This window comes from Neophocaena asiaeorientalis, unplaced genomic scaffold, assembly GCF_003031525.2.
Source record: "Neophocaena asiaeorientalis asiaeorientalis breed wild unplaced genomic scaffold, Neophocaena_asiaeorientalis_V1.1 scaffold52, whole genome shotgun sequence".
Lineage (NCBI taxonomy): Eukaryota > Metazoa > Chordata > Mammalia > Artiodactyla > Phocoenidae > Neophocaena > Neophocaena asiaeorientalis.
The window spans coordinates 1,825,774-1,852,027 of record NW_020173927.1 but is presented as its reverse complement, the minus strand read 5'-3'; the positions used below and the strand labels follow the sequence as shown (position 1 = coordinate 1,852,027).

At 39.0% G+C, this 26,254-nt stretch overlaps 1 protein-coding gene across 1 annotated transcript in view; it reads left to right on the top strand.

Moving 5' to 3' along the window:
* Nucleotides 1-26,254, top strand: part of ADCY2 (adenylate cyclase 2) — a 430,840-nt gene that overhangs the window by 281,920 nt on the left and 122,666 nt on the right. The window contains exons 5-7 of the mRNA XM_024752509.1: nt 9,936-10,084; nt 17,431-17,542; nt 21,981-22,108. Coding sequence (XP_024608277.1) covers nt 9,936-10,084; nt 17,431-17,542; nt 21,981-22,108 — 389 coding nt within the window. The remainder of the gene's footprint in view (nt 1-9,935; nt 10,085-17,430; nt 17,543-21,980; nt 22,109-26,254) is intronic.

The window sequence follows — 26,254 nt, the reverse complement described above, 5'->3', positions numbered from 1 at the left end:
TTCGGTCGGAGTGCAGGGAGAGGACTGGGGTTGGCAGCGTGAACACAGCCTGAAGGGGCTAGTGCGCCACGGCTAGCCGGGAGGGAGTCCGGGGAAAAGTCTGGATTTGCCAAAGAGGCAAAATACTTTTTCTTCCCTCTTTGTTTCCTGGTGCGTGAGGAGAGGGGATTCAGAGCGCCGCTCAAAGGAGCTCTAGAGACGGGCGCAAGCCGCGGCTAACAACGTGGACCCCAGAGATGGGCAAGAGAAGCTAAGGCTGCTGCTGCCGTCACCAAGAAGCCTGTGTGCGAGCATAGGTCACTATCCACACCTCCCTTCCAGGGAGCCTGTGCAGCCTGCCACTGCCAGGGTCCCAGGATCCAGGGACAACTTCCCCGGGAGAATGCATGGTACGCCTCAGGCTGGTGCAACGTCACGCTGGCCTCTGCCGCCACAGGCTCTCCCCGCACTCCGTACCCCTCCCTCCCCCCAGCCTGAGTGAGGCAGAGCCCCCGAAGCAGCTGTTCCTTTAACCCAGTCCTGTCTGAGCGAAGAACAGATGCCCTTTGGGGACCTACATGCAGAGGCGTGTCCAAATCCAAAGCTAAGCCCCGGGAGCTGTGCGAACAAAGAAGAGAAAGGGAAATCCCTCACCGCAGCCTCAAGAGCAGAGGATTAAATCTCCACAATCAACTTGATGTACCCTGCATCTGTGGAAAACTTGAACAGACAACGAATCATCCTAAACTGAGGAGGTGGACTTTGAGAACAACGATATATATATTTTTTTTTTTTTTTTTCCCCTTTTCCTCTTTTTATGTGTATGTGGATGCTTCTGTGTGTGATTTTTGTCTCTATAACATTGCTTTTGTCATTTGTCCTAGGGTTTTGTCTGTCTGTTTTGGGGGTATTTTTTTAGTACAGTTTTTCGCACTTGTTATCATTGGTGGATTTGGTTTTTGGTTTGGCAGCTCTCCTCGTTCTTTCTTTCCTTTTTATAAAACTTTTTATTACTTAAATTTTTTTAAATTATTTTTTATTTTAATAACTTTATTTTATTTTATCTTCTTCATTCTTGCTTTCTTTTTTTTCTCACTTTTATTCTGAACCGTGTGAATGACAGGCTCTTGGTGCTCCAGCCAGGCATCAGAGCTGTGCCTCTGAGGTGGGAGAGTCAAGCTCAGGACACTGGTCCACAAGAGACCTCCCAGCTCCACGTAATATCAAACAACGAAAATCTCCCAGAGATCTCCATCTCAACGCCAAGACTCAGCTCCACTCAATGACCAGCAAGCTACAGTGCAGGACACCCTATGCCAAACAACTAGCAAGACAGGAACACAAACCCATACATTAGCACACAGGCTGCCTAAACCCATAATAATGCCACAGACACGCCAAAACACACCACCAGACGTGGACATACCCACCAAAAAGGCAAGATCCAGCCTCATCCACCAGAACACAGGCACTAGACCCCTCCACCCGGAAGACTACACAACCCACTGAACAAACATTAGCCACTGGGGACAGACGCCAAAAACAACGGGAAATACGAACCTGCAGCCTGCGAAAAGGAGCCCCGAAACACAGTAAGTTAAGCAAAATGAGAAGACAGAGAAACACACAGCAGATGAAGGAGCAAGGCAAAAACCCAACAGACCTAACAAATGAAGAAGTAGGCAGTCTACCTGAAAAAGAATTCAGAATAATGATAGTAAGGATGATCCAAAATCTTGGAAATAGAATGGAGAAAATACAAGAAACATTTAACATGGACCTAGAAGAACTAAAGAGCAAACAAACAGTGATGAACAACACAATAAATGAAATGAAAAATTCTCCAGAAGGGATCAATAGCAGAAAAACTGAGGCAGAAGGACAGATAAGTGACCTGGAAGATAAAATAGTGGAAATAACTACTGCAGAGCCAAATAAAGAAAAAAGAATGAAAAGACTTGAGGACAATCTCAGAGACCTCTGGGACAACATTAAATGCACCAACATTCAAATTATAGGGGTCCCAGATAAAGAAGAGAAAAAGAAAGGGACTGAGAAAATATTTGAAGAGATTATAGTTGAAAACTTCCCTAATATGGGAAAGGAAATAGTTAATGAAGTCGAGGAAGCACAGAGAGGCCAATACAGGATAAATCCAAGGAGAAACACACCAAGACACATATTAATCAAACTTTCAAAAATTAAATACAAAGAAAACATATTAAAAGCAGCAAGGGAAAAACAACAAATAGCACACAAGGGAATCCCGATAAGGTTAACAGCTATCTTTCGGCTGAAACTCTGCAAGCCAGAAGGGAGTGGCAGGACATATTTAAAGTGATGAAGAAGAAAAACCTACACCCAAGATTACTCCACCCAGCAAGGATCTTATTCAGATTTAATGGAGAAGTTAAAACCTTTACAGACAAGCAAAAGCTAAGAGAGTTCAGCACCACCAAACCAGCTTTACAACAAATGCTAAAGGAACTTCTCTAGGCAGGAAACACAAGAAAAGGAAAAGACCTACAATAACAAACCCAAAACAATTAAGAAAATGGTAATAGGAACATACATATTGATAATTACCTTAAATGTAAATGGATTAAATGCTCCAACCAAAAGACATAGTCTGGCTGAATGGATACAGAAACAAGGCCTGTATATATTCTGTCTACAAGGGACCCACTTCAGACCTAGGGACACATAAAGATTGAAAGTGAGGGTAGGGAAAAAGATATTCCATGAAAATAGAAATCAAAAGAAAGCTGGAGTAGCAATTCTCATATCAGACAAAATAGACTTTAAAACAAAGACTGTTGAAGACACAAAGAAGGACAGTACATAATGATCAAGGGATCAATCCAACAAGAAGATATAACAATTGTAAATATCTATGCACCCAACATTGGAGCACCTCAATACATAAGGCAAATACTAATAGCCATAAAAGGGGAAATCGAAAGTAACACAATCAAAGTAGGGGACTTTAACATTCCAGTTTCACCAATGGACAGTTCATCCAAAATGAAAATAAATAAGGAAACACAAGCTTTAAATGGTACATTAAACAAGATGGACTTAATTGAGATTTATAGGACATTCCATCCTAAAACAACAGAATGCTAATGGAATATTTTCCAGGGTAAATCATATCTTGGGTCACAAATCAAGCCTTGGTAAATTTATGAAAATTGAAATCATATCAAATATCTTTTCCAACCACAATGCTATGATACTAGATCTCAATTACAGGAATAAATCTGTAAAAAATAAAAACACATGGAGTCTAAATAATACACTACTTAATAACCAACAGACCACTGAGAAATCAAAGAGGAAATAAAAAAATGCCTAGAAACAAATGATAATAAAAACACGTGAAATCATATCAAATATCTTTTCCAACCACAATGCTATGATACTAGATCTCAATTACAGGAATAAATCTGTAAAAAATAAAAACACATGGAGTCTAAATAATACACTACTTAATAACCAACAGACCACTGAGAAATCAAAGAGGAAATAAAAAAATGCCTAGAAACAAATGATAATAAAAACACGATGACCCCAAACCTATGGAATGCAGCAAAAGCAGTTCTAAGAGGGAAGTTTATAGCAATACAATCCTACATCAGGAAACAAGAAACATCTCAAATAAACAACCTAACCTTACACCTAAAGCAATTAGAGAAAGAAGAACAAAAACCCCCAAAGTTAGCAGAAAGAAATAAAGATCAGATCAGAAAGGAATGAAAAAGAAATGAAGGAAACAATAGCAAAGATCAATAAAACTAAAAGCTGGTTCTTTCAGAAGATAAACAAAATTGATAAACCATTAGCCAGACTCATCAAGAAAAAAAGGGAGAAGACTCAGATCAATAGAATTAGAAATGAAAAAGGAGAAGTAACAACTGACACTGCAGAAATGCAAAGGACCATGAGAGACTACTGCAAGCAACTCTATGCCAATAAAATGGACAACCTGGAAGAAATGGACAAATTCTTAGAAATGCACAACCTTCTGGGACTGAACCAGGAAGATATAGAAAATATGAACAGACCATTCACGAGCACTGCAATTGAAACTGTGATTAAAAAACTTCCAACAAACAAAAGCCCAGGACCAGATGGCTTCACAGGCGAATTCTATCAAACATTTAGAGAAGAGCTAACACCTAATCCTTCTCAAACTCTTCCAAACTATAGCAGAGGGAGGAACACTCCCAAACCCATTCTACGAGGCCAGCATCACCCTGATACCAAAACCAGACAAAGATGTCACAAAGAAAGAAAACTACAGGCCAATATCACTGATGAACATAGATGCAAAAATCCTCAGCAAAATACTAGCAAACAGAAACCAACAGCACAAGAAAAAGGATCATATGCCATGATCAAGTTGGATTTATCCCAGGAATGCAAGGATTCTTCAGTATACGCAAAGCAATCAATGTAATAAACCATATTAACAAATTGAAGGAGAAAAACCACATGATCATCTCAATAGATGCAGAGAAAGCTTTCGACAAAATTCAACACCCATTTATGATAAAAACCCTGCAGAAAGTAGGCATAGAGGGAACTTTCCTCAACATAATAAAGGCCATATATGACAAACCCACAGCCAACATCGTACTCAACGGTGAAAAACTGAAACCATTTCCACTGAGATCAGAACAAGACAAGGTTGCCCACTCTCACCACTCTTATTCAACATAGTTTTGGACGTTTTAGCCACAGCAATCAGAGAAGAAAAAGAAATAAAAGGAATCCAAATTGGAAAAGAAGAAGTAAAGCTGTCACTTTTTACAGATGACATGATACTATACATGGAGAATCCTAAAGATGCTACTGGAAAACTACTAGAGCTAATCAATGAATTTGGTAAAGTAGCAGGATACAAAATGAATGCACAGAAATCTTTACATTCCTATACACTAATGATGAAAAATCTGAAAGTGAAATTAAGAAAACACTCCCATTTACCACTGCAACAAAAAGAATAAAATATCTAGGAATAAACTTACCTAAGGAGACAAAAGACCTGTATGCAGAAAATTATAAGACACTGATGAAAGTAATTAAAGATGATACAAATAGATGGAGAGATATACCATGTTCTTGGATTGGAAGAATCAACATTCTGAAAATGACTATATTACCCAAAGCAATCTACAGATTCAATGCAATCCCTATCAAACTACCACTGGCATTTTTCACAGAACTAGAACAAAAAATTTCACAATTCGTTTGGAAACACAAAAGACCCCAAATACCCAATGCAATCTTGAGAGCGAAAAACAGAGCTGGAGGAATCAGGCTCCCTGACTTCAGACTATACTACAAAGCTACAGTAATCATGACAGTATTTGGCTGGCACAAAAACAGAAAGACAGATCAATGGAACAGGATAGAAAACCCAGAGAAAAACCCCCGCACATATGGTCACCTTATCTTTGATAAAGGAGGCAGGAATGTACACTGGAGAAAGGACAGCCTCTTCAATAAGTGGTGCTGGGAAAACTGGACAGGTACATATAAAAGTCTGAGATTAGATCACTCCCTAACACCATACACAAAAATAAGCTCAAAATGGATTCAGGACCTAAATTTAAGGCCAGAAACTATCAAACTCTGAGAGGAAAAACAGGCAGGGTACTCTATGACATAAATCAGGCAAGTTTCTTTTTGACCCACCTCCTAGAGAAATGGAAATAAAAACAAAAATAAACAAATGGGACTTAATGAAACTTAAAAGCTTTTGCACAGCAAAGGAAACCATAAAAGAGACCAAAAGACAACCCTCAGATGGGAGAAAATATTTGCAAATTAAGCAACTGACAAAGGATTAATCTCCAAAATTTACAAGCAGCTCATGCAGCTCAATATCAAAAAAACAAACAACCCAATCCAAAAATGGGCAGAAGACCTAAATAGACATTTCTCCAAAGAATGTATACAGATTGCCAACAAACACATGAAAGAATGGTCAACATCATTAATTATTAGAGAAATGCAAATCAAAACTACAATGAGATATCATCTCACACCAGTCAGAATGGCCATCATCAACAACTCTACAAACAGTAAATGCTGGAGAGAGTGTGGAGAATAGGGAACCCTCTTGCACTGTTGGTGGTAATGTACAGTGATACAGCCACTGTGGAGTACAGTATGTAGGTTCCTGAAAAAACTAAAATAGAACTACCATATGACCCAGCAATCCTACTACTGGGCATATACCCTGAGAAAACCATAGTTCAAAAGGAGTCATGTACTACAATGTTCCTTGCAGCACTATTTACAATAGCCAGAACATGGAAGCAACCTAAGTGTCCATCGACAGATGAATGGATAAAGAAGTTGTGTCACATATATACAATGGAATATTACTCAGCCATGAAAAGAAACGAAATTTAGTTATTTGTAGTGAGGTGGATGGACGTAGAGTCTGTCATGCAGTGTGAAGTCAGAAAGAGAAAAACAAATACCATATGCTAACATATATGGAATGTAAAACACAGTCATGAAGAACCTAGGGGCAAGATGGGAATAAAAACACAGACCTACTAGAGAATGGACTTATGGATACGGGGAGGGGGGAAGGGTAAGGTGGGACAAAGTCAGAGAGTGGTGTGGACATATATACACTAGTAAACGTAAAATAGATAGCTAGTGGGAAGCAGCCGCATAGCACAGGGAGAGGAGCTCGGTGCTTTGTGACCACCTAGGGGGGTGAGATAAGGAGGGTGGGAGGGAGGGAGGTGCAAGAGGGAAGACATATGGGGACATATGTATATGTATACCTGATTCACTTTGTTATAAAGCAGAAACTAACACAACATTTTAAAGAAATTATACTCCAATAAAGATTTTTTTTTTTAAAAAAAAAAAAGGTCATTAATCTGATTTTAAATCAGGGTTTCCCTGGTGGCACTGTGGTTGAGAGTCCGCCTGCCAATGCAGGGTACACGGGTTCGTTCCCCGGTCCGGGAAGGCCCCACATGCCGCAGAGTGGCTGGGCCTGTGAGCCATGGCCGCTGAGCCTGCACGTCCGGAGCCTGTGCTCCACAACGGGAGAGGTCACAACAGTGAGAGGCCCGCGTACTGCAATGAAAAAGAAAAAAAAAATCATAAGCACTGTCTACCCACGTCTCCACTTTGAAATTAGATTTTTCTTTATTGTGCCCCAGGTGAAATGCACAGCAGATCATTCATTCATTGAACAAATAACTGCAGGGAAAATGCTACTTTCCAAGAACTCCTGCAGTAATTGAGAAGTAAAGCAATAGACAAGCCCCCCACTTCACTGCCCTTCATACCACCAGTCTCTTTGAGTGGAAGGAACCACATAAGGGGTTATATTGCCAATGTCCACAATACAATCTAGTGGTATTTCCCCCACCAAAAAAAAGTTCTAAAAAATTTGTGGACTTGTCAATATTTTCCCTTAAGACTGGAATATCTACAGTACTTTTCTGATATTGGTATAGGTATACTGCTTTTTCTTTTATTATTAAGGTTTTTATAATTCATCTCTTTTTGGTGTATCTTTTTTAATTTCTGATAGTTCTGTATTCTTATATTTCAGGTGTGTTTATTGTGAGTAGTTTAGAGTTACATTTTGTCTTTTTTCAGTCCAATCTGACAGTATTAGTCAATTAATTGGAATATTTAGTCCATTAATTTTAATATAATTTCTGGCACAACAGGCTGATAACTGTCACTTTATGATTTAGTTTCTATTTGCCCCACCTGTTTTTAGTTTTCTTTGACTCTTCTTTATTGACTTATTTTGGATTAATCAAGGATTCCTTTCCCATTTTCTCTGTTAGCCTGTTAGTCATACATTTTTTCAAACTTTTTGTTGCTGATGTGGAAATTGCATCCACTCTTGACTTACTACAGTCTAACATAAATTGCTTTATTTTGCCACTTCTCACACAATTCTAGGACCTCAGAACATTTTTATTCCATTGACTCCCATTTCATCTTTTGTGTTATTGCCATTGTGCGTTTCATTCTGTTATATTGTAGACCACACTAGACATTAGCCTCCTTGTTTTGTACAGTTCCTATTAATTTATATTTCCCCAGATGTATATATGGACATTTACCTTATTAAACATTTTTGATTTCTGCATTTCATTTCTTAATTTAAATGGAAACATCAAGGGGAATTTAACAAAAAAGTGAAAAGATGATTATTAAATAAAAAGTGTTCTCTTTCTTAAGTACCAATAAAATTCCCTTTGGTGTGTGACAAGTGTTATGACAAGTGTCAGCTCCCTGCCCTTTATCTAACTGCTTCTTTTTGCCTCTGTTGCAAGGAGGTTGGTAACAATACCAGTCAGATGATGCTGTTGTTTTGATTCAACTGGTTCACGTGAAGGTGGCTCCTGGGAGCGTGTGGTGCATAGCAGGTGCTTCTCGTCTGTTAGCTCCCCTCTTTTCCCAGATCCCAGGCACGTGGCTTCCTCCAATCACCAGCCTGTCTTTCTAGCCTCATCTAACAGCTATGCACTGTGGGCGGGCCCTTTCCTGGATCATGAGCAACATGATATTAGGGACACTGTCCCCTTCTTCTTTGCATTTACCATTAGTGCTTATCAAGGGGTCTGGCATTTAATGGGCAGTGATGGATGTTTTCTGATTGGGTTAATGAAGGACGGAAGGAATGAACAAACAATCAACACTCAGTTATGCCAGTTCATAGAGAAACGCTCCCTACCATGCACTGAGACCTTACACAGGCACACGCTGAGTCTCCTGTTGACTTTGTACCTGTCTTCCTGGGTCAGGCTGGGGATGGGCTGTGGTGAGGGTCATTTCATCTTCATCACGATGCACTCCTGGCCTACCCTCTGCTCCCTTGGTGGAAGTTCCCAACAGCCCCAAAATGATGGGCACTGTGGGTGGGCCCAGGGGACAGACACCTGGACCAGTGAATCTGTGAGCAAAGCTCAGCTTCCCCACCCCTTCCTCTACTCTCTCACCACTTTGTCCACCAAAAAGAAATTTTTTTAAAGAAAAAAAGAGACAATGTGGAAGAAGGAGAAAACTTGGCATTCAACAAATGTTTGTTTATACACACTGAATACCACTAGCTAAATCCACAATGCCTGAAGAATATGGTGTTTTCTGTAATAGATTAATGTTTAAAACACTCAAGGATGAATATCAACTTGCAAAGATTGCCATCTATGATACTTTTTCTCAAAAAATTGCATAGTTTCCTTGAAGAGAATGGAAAAGTTGCCACTCTAACTATAATAAATACAGATTAAAGCATGTATAATATTGCATGCTATTGTGTACGAGATATACTGAATTTAAAGACTAAAAATACAAGAAAATCTCATATGTTATCATTTCTTTGTGTCCCAGCTATAGTTTCTCATAGGTGATGTCTTTATCAGCAGCTAATATTTCTGACTCTGTCTTTATAATAGTTTAGAAGCACTAAAGAGGATTGGATGGTCACCACAGAGGAAATGAAATATTTGAAAATATGTGACTCTTACTTAGGAAATGTGGAATATGGGCTGACTTTCAAAAGTGCAATAAGCTTGTACTTTATCTCGCAAATGAACAAGCAGGTGAAAATGAGTGTTTTGTATCTTAGACTGACCACTGGTTTCTGGCATTTTAATATTATTTCTGCTTCACTACTTTAAAATCAAAATAGATAAATAGTACCCTCAGGGAAATAACTATGCCTTCCTTTATTCTCCATACTGAAAAAGACATGCTTAGAACTCAATAAATAACAACACACTCTGACCTTAGAAAATTTTATATTTTTTTCAATATGTATTTCTAGAATCTGTATTTTAACTTGTAAAGAGTCCTCAAATTAGCCCCACTACAAATCAGTATTGATATCAGATGATACTTGGCTGTGACCTTGGTTGTGTAACATCTCTTGGTCTTCCTTCCACACCTGGTTTCAGGAGCGGCTTCTGCTGTCCCTGCTGCCAGCGCACATAGCCATGGAGATGAAAGCCGAGATCATCCAGAGGCTGCAGGGCCCCAAAGCCGGCCAAATGGAAAACACCAACAACTTTCACAACCTGTACGTCAAGCGGCACACAAACGTCAGGTATGCTGCTGCTCTGTTCTCCTTCCACAGCAAGTCTGGGGAGCCTGTATGCCAGGTGGGGGACATATTTAACTGGGAGCCCATAATCTTACAGTTTCATGTGTCCTTTGGAACTGTTTACCTTTGCGTGTAGAGTAATTATCACTCCACCTACCCATGTGCTGCCTCTTGGGCCTTCACATTAAGATAAGAAAACGGGTTCCTCTACTTATTGCATTTTGTGACCATCAATTACAAAAGGGAGAGAAGTGGACAATGGGGCCCTTATTCTGGGAACTCCTTGGTCAGAGCTCACTGTGTCCCTGAAACCCAGGACTCAGTATCAGTAAGATTAAAGAGTCATGGGCTCTAGGCACAAGGACTGGTTCCTCAATGTGGACTTGGCAAGGGCAGGGCCTTGGGAAGCCAGCACTTTCCAGGGAAGCTGGATGTTCTGCTGTCAATCAGGAATGATGGGTTTCTAGGGTATGGCTGGTACCCAGCATCATAGGGGACCAACATGCACCTTAATTAAATTATAATGAAAGTTACTGCTTTTTCAAGAGTGGTACAGCCATCCATGCTTCCCAGGGAGCCATTCCTGGATTCCCAGTAACTGGAAAACTAACATGGGATTGTGGTCAGGAAGCAGGATGGTATAGGACCTCTTCTCCCCTGAGCTCTAGAGAGGAGCTGTGCAGGTCCTCACTTCAGTCTGGAGAGGGTGTTCCCTCCTGTGCTCCCCTCCATCTCTGGCTACAGTGGTGTGGGACCTCTCCACATGTGGGTGCCCTGGTCCTCACTGTTCTCCATGCCCACCCGTTACTGACACTACTTCTCTGGGGGCTGTCCTTTCATCCATTTGATTACATTGCAGTGGTGCTTGCTATTCTGGCTGGGTTATCTCAATAAGTAACCTGTGCATGCCTCACTCATTATGTTATTCCTTTAGTCACCCCCCCCATCCCATTCAATAGTTTAATAACAACAAACACAAACTAAAGTGTGTTTAGAATCATCTAGAATTGTAATAGGGCTGTTTGCCTTCAAGTCCAGACCTTTTCCATTGGGTGATGCAGCCTTCTGTCTGGTTACTTCAGTTCAAGGATTTTTGAAGTTTATTAAGAAACAAATTTAACTGTAGCTTAATTTATGCATTGCTAAGACAAATTGCATTTTAACACATGATTTTAGAAAAAGGTGTGGCCCAAGCACGCAAAGAGCTAATATACAATGAGAAATGCACATTGAAAGGGAGACAAGAGAAAAAAAGTTGCATATCAAGTAGGAACTAAGGAAAAAACATTGAATAAATGAGGAATCAGGAGTAAATTTTTTATAGTCCCCACCTTTTGATTTCTTGGAATAATAGGAAAGAACTATGTGTGTATATATACATATATATGTATGTATGTATATATGCATATATTTATGTGTTTGTATATATATATGTATATATATATACATATATATATACATATATATATATGTATATATATACACACACCGAGACAGAGAACATTCATACATATTAAGGAGTAAAGCTGGACTTCCTTGGTGGTGCAGTGATTAAGAATCCTCCTGCCAATGCAGGGGACACATGTTCGAGCCCTGGTCCGGGAAGATCCCACTTGCTGTGGAGCAACTAAGCCCGTGCACCACAACTACTAAGCCTGTGCTCTAGAGCCTGTGAGCCACAACTACTGAGCCCACACACCACAACTACTGAAGCCCATGCATCCTAGAGCCCACATGCCACAATTACTGAGCCCATGCACCGCAACTATTGAAGCCCATGCACTCTAGGGCCCACATGTGGCAACTACTGAGCCCATGTGCTGCAAGTACCAAAGCCCGTGTGCCTAGAGCCCATGCTCTACAACAAGAGAAGCCACCACAATGAGAAGCCCACACACCACAGCAAAGAGTAGCCCCCACTCACTACAACTAGAGAAAGCCTGCACACAACAATGAAGACCCAGTGCAGCCAAAAAAAAAGGAATAAAATTATTTAAAACACTAGACTGCATTTAGGTTTTTAAGCATTTTACCTACATAATTAAAGAAAAAACATTTATGGTGTCTGACAGGATATACTATAGTAGAAATTGCTCTTTCCAGCCTTAACTATAAGAAAATCAGCAATGCCCCTTTCATCTCCAGAAATATTTTTATGTCACTTATTGGTATTCAAAATGTGTAAGGATAAATGTGTCTATCTAAATAGGATCACAGACTATCTTTAAATAGTTGTGATATAATCTGGGAGCAATAGACCTGTAAAAATGACTGAAGACACAACCAATCTCAAGCAGTTGATAATTGTCTGCATAATATCTGTATTAGTTATCAGTTTCTGTGTAACAAATTACCCCAAAACTTAGTGGGTAATTTAAAGAACTATAAACAATATTGTTCTTTAAAGAACAATAAACACACCAATCAGAATGGTCATCATCAAAAAGTCTATAAATAACAAATGTTGGAGATGATGTGGAGAAAAGGGAACCCTTGTACATTGTTGGTAGGAATGTAAATTGTTGAAGCCACTATGGAAAACAGTATGGAGGTTCCTCAAAAACCTAAAAATAGAGCTACCATATAATCCAGCAATCTGACTCCTGGGCACATATCTGGAAAAAAACACAATTCAAAAAGATACATGCACCCCAATATTCACTGCAGCACCATTTACAATAGCCAAGACATGGAAGCAATCTAAATGTCCATTGACAGATGAATGGATAAAGAAGATGTGGTACATATATACAATGGAATATTACTTAGCCATAAAAAATGAAATAATGCCATTTGCAGCAACATGGATGGACCTAGAGATTATCACTAAGTGAAGTAAGTCAGAGAAAGACAACTGTCATATGATGTCACTTACATGTAGAATCTAAAATACAATACAAATCAACATATCTATGAAACAAAAACAAACTCACAGACATACAGAACAGACTTGTGATTGTTAAGGGGAAGGGGGTTGGAAGAGGGAAGGACTGGGAGTTTGAGATTAGCAGAGGCAAGCTATTATACATAGAATGGATAAACACCAAGGTCCTACTGTATAGCACAGGGAACTATATTCAATATCCTATGACAAACCATATGGAAAGAAATATGAAAACGAATATATATATAACTGAATATAACTGAATAATTTTGCTGTATAGAAGAAATTAACACAACATTGTAAATCAGCTATACTTCAAAAAAAAAAAAAAAGACCCATTTAAAAAAAAAGAACCCATAGAATGGGAGAAAATATTTGCAATAATATATCTGATAAGGGACTTGAATCCAGAATATATAAAGAACATTTACAGCTCAACAATAAAAATACAAATAACCTAATTTTTTTAGAAAAAGAACAATAAACATCTCACAACATCTGTGGGTTGGAGTTTGGGAGCAGCTTACCCAGGTGGTTTTGGCATAGACTTTCCCATGAGGCTGCAGGCTGCTGGGCAATCTGTTCCCAATGTGACTTCCCACCTGGTGGACAGGTTAACTTCCTGTTGGCTGGAGGCCTCAGATCCTCATCATTGGGCCTCTTCACAGTTTGTTTGAGTATCCTCACAACATGGCCGCTTGCTTCCCCAGAGGGAGGGGTCCAGGTGGAAGCTTCAATATCTTTTATGATCTAACCTTTGAAGGTCATTTCTGGTCATTTCTGCAGTATCCTATTGGTTACACAAGTCAGCCCTACCCGTTATGGGAAGGGACAGTACAAGAGTGTGAGTACTGGGAGGTGAGGATCACTGGGGCCATCTTGGAAGCTGATTAACACACTTATCTAAGGCAAAGGATTGGTGAAGCACCTTCAACTGTCTTCAGAGATTGTGTAGAATATGTTTGCAGTATTACATTTAAATTCATCAAACATATTTGGGATCCTAAAGTAACTTAAATTCTTAAAACTTAAAAATGGAAAATCTTCAATGGCATGGAGTACCAATTAATTTTAAATGAAATATGAAAATATATGGCCTTTTCCTCCTGAAACAGGGCAGGTATAATAAACAAAGAAGCAGATAAAATACCTGGCTAATGCAGGTAGTTCAGTCAATAACTGAGGGTGTTTTTTAATGAGAATTATTAGGTTGATTGACCAAAAAGATCTGTTGATAACTTTTAGTTTTGCTTTGCTTTGATTCAATGAAATATTTATTCTCTGTTAATAACATTGACTAGCTCTTTACTAACTGATATAATAACAATAATAATAATAGTAATAAGTAGGATGAGGAGGAAGTGGAGAAGAAAAAGAATTTATAGATGTGAAGGTAGCAACTACCAGTTGCCTTCTGAATCATTGTCTTCCTCTGAATCCCTCCCACTAGTGCTGAAACATTCACAAATCCATCATGTCTTTGGAAACAAACATAAATCCCTGAATCCAGTGCCACCCTCCAACTCTGAAATTACGTCCATGAATTTCATAGCCCAGATTCTAGAACAATTTTCCACTCTCTAACTAGACTTCCTTATTTTCTCTCCCTCCTCAAATCACCACCCTCTGACATTAACCTCCCCCATGTCACAGAACTCATTCTTCCTACGTTCACCACCAGTTGTCTTGTTCCCAAATCTGAATATAACTTCCTCTGCATCCTATCTCATTGACCACATGGTTATGCTTGGTCCCATTCACCTTGTCTTTGCACTTAAATAATTCTACATCCTTGGGTTTCCATGCCATTGTTTCCCCTTTGTTTTCTCCCTGCAGTCTTCTTTATTGTTTTCTCGTACCTACATCTAGGCTGTTCTGTAAATGAAAGCATTTCCAGGTCTCTCCTAACTCCTCTGTTCTCTCCAGCTCTCACCCAGGACTTAATGACCATCTATATGATGCTAAGACACAGAACTCAACCGTAGTTTTCCATAAGCATCTACCTAATGGTCTTCTTGGGTCTCCCACTGACACCACCCTCAGACTCAACCCAACCAAAGTGGAGCTAGTCAACTTCTCCTGCAAGCTTCATTTGATTTGTACACTAGGTACAGCCCCAGTACTCAGCCAGAAACCGGTCTTTATCTCAGCACTTTCTTTTCCTAGACACTTCCCACAACATCTAATCCCTAACAAAGCCTGATTCATTCTCCTTCCTACAAATCTCCCCTCTCTGTCCAGTTCTCCCCATCTCCCCCACTTATAGACTTTCCACAGGGCTCTCCGGGATGTACCGGATATGATTCTAACTGACCTGCCCACCTCCAGGTTGCTGCCGCCAGAGTGGTCTTTCTCAAGTGGTGATGTGATCCAAGTCTAGGTCGGGTTTCCTTCTTGTGTGACCCCCAAAGTGTTCTGCCTCTCCTCTTCCATAACCCTTTGTACATTGTGTCCCAGTTACTCATATACAGTCTGCATCTTCCTGCCCAGTAACCACAGAGCCAGCTTCAGACCTGTACATTCAGCCCATCTTGGGCTCCTTCACCCACTACATGTCTTGATACAGGAAACACTGTGGAGGTTGTCAACAAGAAGTAGAGTCAACCACTCGTTCTCACGTTCTCCCTCCCATGCTGCCTGGATCGGGCATCTTCCTCTGAGTGAGAGTAATGCCTCCTCTTGGACCATGGCTCAGCATCTGTGGGTCCCTGCCTCTGCAGGAGAGCACAGGAGAAGTAGGGATGGTTTAATGGCACCATCTGAATAGAGAGCACAAAAGCCCCAGCAGCCCTGATTTCCCTGGACCAGAGGTCTCCCCCTACTTCTGTCCATCATCAGAGGAGCAAGTCTTTCCTCCAAGGTGAAGCCACAAGCCTTGTACTTTGCCTGAGGAGCAGAGTGTTGCCAGCAGCAGAGATCAAGCCATGTTCTGCCTGGGACCAGGCTGATGGCTGCCACACCTTTTTTTTAAATTGTGGTAAAATATACATAGCAGTTACAATTTTAACCATTTTAAATTGTACAGTGCAATGTCACTAAATACATCCATGCTGTTCTGCAACCATCACCAACATCCATGTCCAGAACTTTTTTTTCATCCCAAACTGAAGCTCCATACCCACTAAACAACAACGCCCCATCCCCAGACTCTGGCAGTCACCATACTACTCTCTGTCTCTATGGTTGGGCTAGTCTAAGTACTTCATATAAGTGAAATCATATAATATTTGTCCTTTTGAGTCTGGCTTATTTCACTCAATTTAATGTCTTCAAGGTTCATCCAGGTTGTGTTATTTGTCAGAATTTCATTTCTTTTAAAGACTGAATAATATTCCACTGTATTATACACCACAGTTTCATCCATCCATTTCTTTAAATGTCAATAGACATTTGTTTCATTTTATGAATAATGCTGCTGTGAACATGGGTATACGAATATCTGTTTGAGTTCCTGCTTTCAGCTCTTTTGGGTATATACCAAGAGTGGAATTGCTGGATCCTATATATGGTAATTTTATATTTCATAAAATTTTGTGAATTGGCAGTTATTTTTGTTTCATGGCCCATCTTAAACCATACCATATTCACTACCTGAACCCAGAATTTTAGGCTTCTTTATTAGTCCTTTACACAAAACATAAACACATTATTGTGTAGGTAAATTTGTAATGTACACAGTGGTGCTGTAGTTTCTCTATCCTGACCCATCAAGGTGAGCTAAACACATACACAACTCTAAGGAATCTCACATTTGCCCTCCCAGCCTGTACATCCCATGAAGGGAAGCTGTACTGTCATTTCCTAAGTGACTTTCTCTGACTCTTCATCACCTCCACTGTTCTGTCTTACAGCACTCTGCTGTTTTCTTTTATAGCACTTATCACTGTAATTGGACGTTGGTTGGTGTCCTTATTTGTTTAATGCATCCCCAAACCAAACTCTGAGCTTTAGAAAGATGTTCTGTATCTGTTCTCCTGGCAGGTAGTAAGGAAGCCAGAATTTTTTCTTTGAAACAATAAAAACAGGATTTGACTTTTATTATTTTGCTTCTCCTACATAGGAATCCTTATAATATAAAATCATGTAATGATTCAAATAGAAGCATACTCCTTTGATATCAGAATTATGACACTGTAATGTACTGTCAGGATGAAGACCACATAAATGAGAGAGGTGGGGAGGGGCTAGCCCTGAGAGAAGAAAGGTGAGCAGTAAAAAAGAACTAGAATAGAGAACGTGCATCGCATGACTTTTTCTTCAACGATTTAATTATAAAAATTTAACATCAAAAAAAAATTTAATGGGAAAGTTTAGCAAAATGTTTACATATTCCATACCCAGGGAAATGACATTTTGCAAAAATATAAAATGTAAAAACTTATACTCTTTCCATGGGAAAAACTACCATTACTTTCTTAACGAATATCAACTTGCAAATATGGCACCCACTGGTTTGTTCCCACAGTATCCTCTATGCGGACATTGTTGGGTTCACCCGTCTGGCCAGTGACTGCTCCCCAGGAGAACTGGTCCACATGCTGAATGAACTCTTTGGAAAATTTGATCAAATTGCAAAGGTGAGTATTAGTGATTGCCTTCTATTTTGAGGATATATAAAATTTGGGCTTACTTTTTCTCTGGTCCCTTATAAATTTTTTACCTCTTCATAAAAGCATCCTTTAGGAATGTTGTTTGTAGATTTGTTGGATTTATTTGTCATCGAGCCCTGATAAATCTCAAACCTACACTGGGAATGAGAGATGTCATAGCATATAATTAGCATATTTTTCATCTACTTTTAAAACTTCTCCATATATATAACTCAGCACACATATAATAAATACATTCAAGATGATGAGATTTGATTTGCACATCTCTCTCTCCTGTGCTGTTCTAAGATTCTCTTTTTAGGCATTTTGATGTCAAGGAGTTGGAAATATGATTTCCTCTCCAGTTGTAACTATTACATATTCACAGTGTTAAATGGCATCCTGGGAAAATCCCTAAAATAGGATGCATCCCTTCTTCCTAAGCCCTTTATTGACTGTTGTCCCCTTTTTATCCACTGACCCTTGTGCCACTTGCAGAGATGTAAGTTCAGTATTTGTCATTCATATGCTCATCTGTGGGAAGTTTCACAGAGAAGAAGTGATGACAACTGATCTAAAATCATACTAGCCCTTATTCTAGACTTATTTATTGGAACTATTAAGGTTTCTGGTGGGAATATTGATAGTTTTTTTTCTTTCCTGCTAGCCCTCTACTTCTCATAAAATGTTTCTGGTCAGCTTAATTTTGTCTCTGAATTATTCCCAACAAAAATACATTATTATGCTTATTAAAATGCATTCTTTACATAAGGAAGAGTTGGTTCTAAATTTAGTTCATGGTGAGATTTTGAAAACAATAGGTGAGATTTTGCTCACTTTTAAACAATAAAGAAAATTCCAGCCAGGTCTCCTAGGCATAAATCTGGCTTGTAGATGTTCACAGAGTGACTCTTGGGTCAAGCTTTCCATGAGGTGTCTTATGTTGCGCAACTGACCATGACAGATCTCATTGGGGATTCTAAAAAATCACTAAGAGTATAGCTCTGTTTCCTTCCTTTACCAAACCAAAGGAAGAGGTTGAGTTTGGGGTAGAGGGGGCCTCATCTTTAGAAAACGTCTTGAAAGTTTGAGTCAGTAAAAGTCATTTTTGTTGCACTACCTGGTCACAGTAGGAAGAAACATCCTAATCTTGGCTGATAACAACAAAGCTCCAGTGTTTACATGGCATTTTCCCCACACGCAAGGCTCTGTGTCCAAATTACTTTTCTCTATATGGACACCAGTCAGACTGATTAGGGACACACCGTACTCCTGTATGACCTCATCTTAACTAATTACATCTACAGTGACCCTTTGGCCAAATAATGTCACATTCACAGGTACCAGGGGTTAGGATTTCAACATGTGAATCTGAGGAGGACACAATTTATAACTCATAAGGGAGGTACTCGGTGTGACTTCCTGCTCCTCTCTGATCATTGTAACAAAGGAACATCCAGGCAATATCAGAGACTGGCCTAGGATAGCTTGGGCCATCCATTGCTGGTTACAGGGGCAGCATGCTTTGGATATCAGTTCATGGCTCATAGTTCAAAACATGGAGTTGGTGAGCATTATAAGCAAACAGATAGTTCAGTCCATTGAGGAATACTACATAAAACACATTAAGTTAAGGAACTCAACGTCACTGCTCATTCACTGTTAGTTTTTATCCACTTTAATGAGGTATAATTGGCATACAGAAAGCTATACATATTTCACATACATACAACTTACTGAGCTTAGGGATACACTCTTGAAACCATCACTACAATCTATGCCATAAACATCTATCACCTACAAAAGTTTCCTCTTGCCCTTTTAATTTATCATTATCATCATCATTATTATTTTGTGATTAAAACACTTAACATAAGATCTACCTTCTTAGCCAATGTTTAGGTATACAATATAATATTATTAACTATAGACACTATGCTGTACAGTAGCTCTCTAGGACTTATTCATCATGCATTACTGAAACTTTGTGTCCTTTGACCAACACTTCCCCATTTTCCCCTCTCCCAGGCCTGGAAACCACCATTCTGTACTCTGCTTCTGTGTTTGACCAATTTAGATTCCTCATATAAGTGGTATCATGTAGTATTTGTCATTCTGTATCTGGCTTATTTCACTTAACAAGTCAAATTCAACAGCACTTTAAAATGATCATATACCATGACCAACTGGGATTTATCCCTGGGATGCAAGTTGGATAGCATCGCAAATCAATTGATGGGATATACCACATTAACAGAATGAAGGGTAAAAATCATATGATCATCTCAATCAATTGATGCAGAAAAAGCATTTGACAAAATTAAACACGCTTTTATGATTAAAAACTCTCAACTAATAAGAAGGAACTTACCTCAACACAATAAAGCCGTATATGAAAAACCCACAGTGAACCTCATACTCAACAGTGACAAACTGAAAGCTTTTCTTCTAAGATTTGGCATAAGACAAGGATACCTACTCTCACCAGTTCTGTTCAACATAGTGCTGGAACTTCCTGACGCAGCAGTTAGGCAAGAAAAAGAAATAAAAGACATTCAACTCAAAAGAGAAGTAAAATTACCTCTGTTTGCAGATGATATGACCTTATATGTAGAAAACCCTAAAAAGTCCACAAAAATCTGTTAGAACTAATAAATAAACTGAGTAAAGTTGCAGGATAAAAAGTCAATGTACAATAATCACTTGTATTTCTATACAATGAAGTATCTCAAAAGGAAATCAAGAAAACACATTTACATTATCATCAAAAATAATACTTAGGAAATAGACTTAACTAAGTAGGTGAATGACTTATACACCAAAAACTATAAAATATTGATGAAAGAAATATAAAGAGACACAAATAAGTAGAAAGACATTCCATGTTCATGGGTTGAAAGAATTAATATTAAAATAGTACCCCAAACCATCTACAGATTCAATGCAATCCCTATCAAAATCCCAATGGTAGTTTTTACAGAAATAGAAAAAAAATCCTAAAATTCATACAGAACCACAAGAGACACCAAATATCCAAAGCAATTTTGAACAAGAAAAACAAAGCTGGAGGCATCCTGCTTCCTGGTTTCAAAATATATTGCAAAACTATAGCAATCAAAACAGTCTGATACTGGTATTAAAGACAGACATACAGACCAATGGAGCAGAATAGAGACTAGAAATAAACCCATGCATATACAGTCAGCTGATCATTGATAAGAGTGCCAAGAATTCACTGTTCTTAATCTTACTGTTTTCTAGACTCAGGATACATATTTAGGAAGTATAGGAGAGAAGCCTTATTAATAAACAATGTTTTGCCTTTTTATTATTTAAAATATTATCAGGAATTACTAACACGTCATCTATAATGCTATAGATAAGCATGAAAGTACACAGCTCTCTATGAGACAGGGAAAGAAATCTGCAAAACCTTCAGTAAACCTAACACATACTTAAGAACAAAAAGATCTTATGTTCGTTTTATTATTTCAAATTTGTTCATTTTATACATAAGCCTGTGCGAGTGTTAAGAAGAAAAAAAGTCTGGGATTTCACTGGTGGTCCAGTGGTTAAGACTCCAGGCTCCCAATGCACAGGTTTGATCCCTGATTGGGGAGCTAGCGTCCCACATGCCATGCAGCGTGGCCAAAAAAAAAAAAAAATCTGTGTTTGGTACATCTTTGTTTATTTATGTATTTATTATAAATTTGAGTGAAGAGTCTATAAACTAGTTGAAAAGGTTAGAAATGGATGTAGGATTAATGCATATGAATGAAGTTAATCTCAATGTTATAAATACAACCCAGCCAATAAAAATAATGAGTTCGTCTAACTTTATATTAAAACAGCTTAACCTCAGATCAGAATTAAGTTTCAAATTACTTGGCAATGTTGAATGGTGGCTTATTATGTTGTAGAGATGTTTATCGGAAGCTACATGTCTGCAGGTAAGAATCTGCTTCAGCTTTAAAAGAAATGAGGAAAATCGTGAGCACAGTAGGAAATGACAAAAATTCTAATTCTAGTTGAGTTCTGCTTACCATTTTCTATCCTGAAAGATTCTGTTTTGCATAGAATGTTTCATTTCACTGTCAATGTTTGGATTTGTTCAGACTAAAGAGAATGGTCCTATCTTTACCCTCCTCTGCTGTGTTAAGTGTAAATCACTCCAGAACTTTATCTCAGCTTTCCCCTTCTACCCCTTACCCTGATTCTTCCTGCTTTGGTAAAGGAGCATGCAGGTGAGGGTGGCTCAGTCTTAATGGGTAATTAAGGGAAACTCAACTAGTTCTCATTTCTTTCTTCCCACAAACCCTATTCACTGTGGCAATGCCAGTAGAACTAGCACTTGGTGATATTTGGTAAATCAAAATCATTATATATGTGCTTAACTCGACTGAAATTCTGTGATTTCTTCTTTCAGGAGAATGAATGCATGAGAATAAAAATTCTAGGAGACTGCTACTACTGTGTTTCCGGACTCCCTATCTCTCTCCCTAACCATGCCAAGAATTGTGTGAAAATGGGACTGGATATGTGTGAAGCCATAAAGTAAGTGTAATGCTTAGTAAGAGCTTTTTTAACTGTTTGATAAGTTTTAGTTGTAGTTCTTACAACTATTCCTATTTTTCTGTCTACTGAAACTAAATACATGATTGTACATTTAAACATAAATGGGCAGAGACTTATTTATTGGCATGTGAGAACTAAGTCCAAAGTAAGCCTTCTGTGTTTTGTATTGCTATTATTAGTCTTAGATTACAGCAACACTGAGTTAGAATCTATGGGAAGGGACCTTTGTGTTTGTTTCCAAAGTGCTTTTTTTAAAAATGTAAAGGTCTCCTCCAATCTTCAGGAAAAAGTCTGTACTCTCAGCACCTCTTGATTTCTGACAAGTACATGTAAATTGTAAGAGAGAAAGTAGTTTTTACCACCAGACTGCAATGAATATAAAAATCCAGCCCAGAATTACTCCATCTAAGTCACGCTCAGCTCTGTGAATGTAGTTTCAGTTTATATCCATAATAGTTTTCTGCCTTGTACCTATAGGTTCTTTCATTGTAATTCTAGAGAAGGTTTGCTTACATAGAATAATGTTATCGTTACAGTTGACAAGTACAGGGTAAAAATGTGAGGTAAAAAATGAATTTTCACTGCCCGTACCATAATGCATACTTCTTTATAAGTACCTTCATAGAAGCCACGGTATTCTTATAAATGATAAAAGCTCTTGTTTTCTGATTGTGTGATTGAAGGATTTCAGTGTGGTTTTTTTTGGGGGGGGGATTGCCTATTTTTGGTCAAGTGATTTTCCCCTATCCTCCACATATTTTTCGGCTAAACAGGATGGGAACTATGTGCTTGATGGTCTAATTCCTTGTCTCGGGGTCAGAGTAAATAGGACCTTAAGTGAAAAAGCAATAAGTCAAGTTATCACTCTGTTTAGCCCACCGTGGTGTTAGTTGTGGGCCGAAATGGACTGAGAGGTTTGTCGGTGGGTTTCCAGTGCTGGCCAGGGAAGAACAGTGAAGCCCTAGCCACAGCAGAGTCCGCAGACCTAAGTGTCCAGATCCACTAGTTCAGCCTTTGTCAGGGGCCACTGTGGGGCGGTCAGGGATTGAGAGGCAAAGGAATCGAGAGGAATCGAAGGAAGATTCAAGATGGGAGGGGTGGGCAGTGTCGCCTCAGCTTCCCACTGAAGCTGTGGGAAATAACTGTCCCCCTTCTTCTCCCCATAAGTAAATCATTTGTCTTCTCGGAGACATAAAAAAAAAAAAGTTTTTCAGCTTTATTTCAAGAGTCACTAACTATTCACACCACTATGGGTCTAGATGGAAGTGAATTTAATCAATGTAGACCTAACAGATTTTCTCAAATGTATAACCCACCCCTGGAGGCCACCTCAATGTTGGTTTCAAACATAAGGTGAAATGGACTCTATAAATGGGTTTTGTGAAGGATGCTATTATGTGAATCAATAGCACGTTGGATTCAACAGTCCACCCTTTTACTAAAGCTTAATTTCTTCTTTGGAATCAACTGTTTTCCAGTTCTGTTAAGTTTCTGTAATTCCAATATGTTGAAGAGCCTTTAGAAAAAAGATTCCCCCCCCCCAAAAAAAGAAAAAAGATTCCCTACATTCTGTCCACTGGCATGTCATCAGGTCATCATTAATACCTTCTTTTGTTGTTACATTTATTTATTGGGGTTAAATATACATACATAAATACTGCCTTTTGAACCATTTTTACGTGTACAATTCAGCGGCACTAAATACATTCAAAATGTCATACAACCATCACCACTATCTACTTCCAGAACCTTTTCATTGTCCCAAACAGAAACTCTGTACCCACTAAGCAATAACTCCCCATTCCCTTCCTCCCAGCCCCCAGTAACCTCTGTTCTACTTTCTGCCTCCATAAATTTGCCTGTTCTAGATATTTCATGCAGCTGGAATTGTACAATACTTGTTCTTTTGTGTGTAACTTATTTCACTTTATATAATGTTTTCAAGGTTTATTCATATTGTGGTATGTATCAGTACTTCATTCCTTTTAATGATGGAATAACATTCCATTGTATGTATGTATTGCATTTCATCCATTCATCATAGATGCCTCAGTGATATCTTATGTGTCCAGCATCTCAGTAATGTCAACAGATTTGAGTGAACTTCCAGAGCTCTTCCTTATACCTAAACTTAAGTTTCATATCTTAATGGCCATGTGTCCCCATGATCTGCTACTCCCTGACCAAGGGCTTCTGAATTCTTCCCCTGCTGTGTATCAACAGTTCGGCTCATGTGCAGTTGGCAAAGTGATCAGTAATGGGTTGTTTTAGCCCAATCGAGAAATGGGCAGAAGACCTAACCAGACATTTCTCCAAAGAAGACATACAGACGGCCAACAGGCACATGAAAAGATGCTCCACATCGCTAATTACTAGAGAAATGCAAACCAACACTACCATGATGTATCACCTCACACTGGTCAAAATGGCCATCATTAAAAAGTCTACAAATAACAAATGCTGGAGAGTGTGTGGAGAAAAGGCAACCCTCCTACATTGTTGGTGGGAATGTAAATTGGTGCGACCACTGGGTGAAACAGTATGGAAGTTCCTCAAAAAACTAAAAATAGAATTGTCAGAAGATCCAGCAATCCCACTCCTGGGCATATATCCAGACAAAACTATAATTCAAAAAGATACATACACCCGTGTTTTTGTAGCAGCACTATTCACAATAGCCAAGACATGGAAACAACCTAAATGTTCATTGACAAATGAACGGATAAAGAAGATGTGGTACATACATACAATGGAATATTAGCGATAAAAATAAATGAAATAGTGCCATTTGCAGCAACGTAGATGGACTTAGAGATTACCATACTAAGTGAAGTAAGCCAGAAAGAGAAATACAAATATCACATGATATCACTTACATGTGGAATCTAAAATGTGACACAAATGAACCTATCTATGAAACAGAAACAGACTCACAGACATAGAGAACAGACTTGTGGTTGCCAAGGGGGAGGGAGAGTGGGGGAGGGATGGAGTGGGAGTTTGGGGTCAGCAGATGCAAACTATTATATATAGGATGGATAAGCAAGGTTCTACTGTATAGCACAGGGAACTATATTCAATATCCTGTGATAAACCATAAAGAAAAGAATATAAAAAAGAATATATATATATATGAATCATTTTGTTGTACAGCAGAAATTAACACTACATTGTAAATCAACCATACTTCAATAAAAAATAATAATAATAGGTTGTCTTGCTATACCCCCAATATAAGCCAGGAAGAGAGGGAACACCTCAGCACATTTCAGAAATTCTTTGTTCTCCCTCACATACAAAGACAAGCATTTTCACTCCCATGTCTTAAGCCAAAAGATGAGCGTGAATACAGGAATTCTAGTTTCTCAAGCTGCTGAGGAGAAAGCACACGCTTGGCACTTGGAATTTTGCCAGATTATCTCCAGTTTTGGTGGGAACCAGCAACATGGGTCCAGAAACGTTTGCCTGTGTTTTTCCTTCCAAGTTTGGACCTCCACATTTATCCTTGTTCCCCATTAGCTAAGTTCACCACTGCAGAAGCACTTCAGCTGCAGTTTGGGAATATTCCCAACGCTTAAGGAGACTTTTTTTTTTCCTGTCATGAAAATGTAAACTGTTCTTAATCAAGGCAGTGATATTCAGGACCCTGATTGTGTAAGTGATTAAGGCTCCTCTTAAATTAGAAAGATTGTCTAATATTGCAAGCTCTAAGGGATCATTAAAACATTTTTCTATAAATCACACAGATTTCATCTACATGCATTAAAACGTTTGGTCAATCAGGCCATCTGAACCCTTGATCAACTCATTTCTCTGAAAAAGACATGAAGCATGTGGAGATTGTTAAAGAGTCGAATCATTAACCAGTCACTTCTATCACGGACTGGCCTTGTGACTCCCGGGCCCTGTCAGGAAGGGGACACTCAGGGGAGTGGGGAGAAGAGAGGAACCATAGTGAGAAAAGGCCTGGAGAGATGGAGACCAGACAGGGCCCAGGCAGCTGTCCACATTCAGTGCTGATGGGGACAGAGTGGTAGGACAAGCCTCCTATGTCGTGTAGATGCTCCTCGTGGGAGCAGGAATGAAGGGTTTGGATGACTTGTAAAGTACCCCAAATAGGTTGTC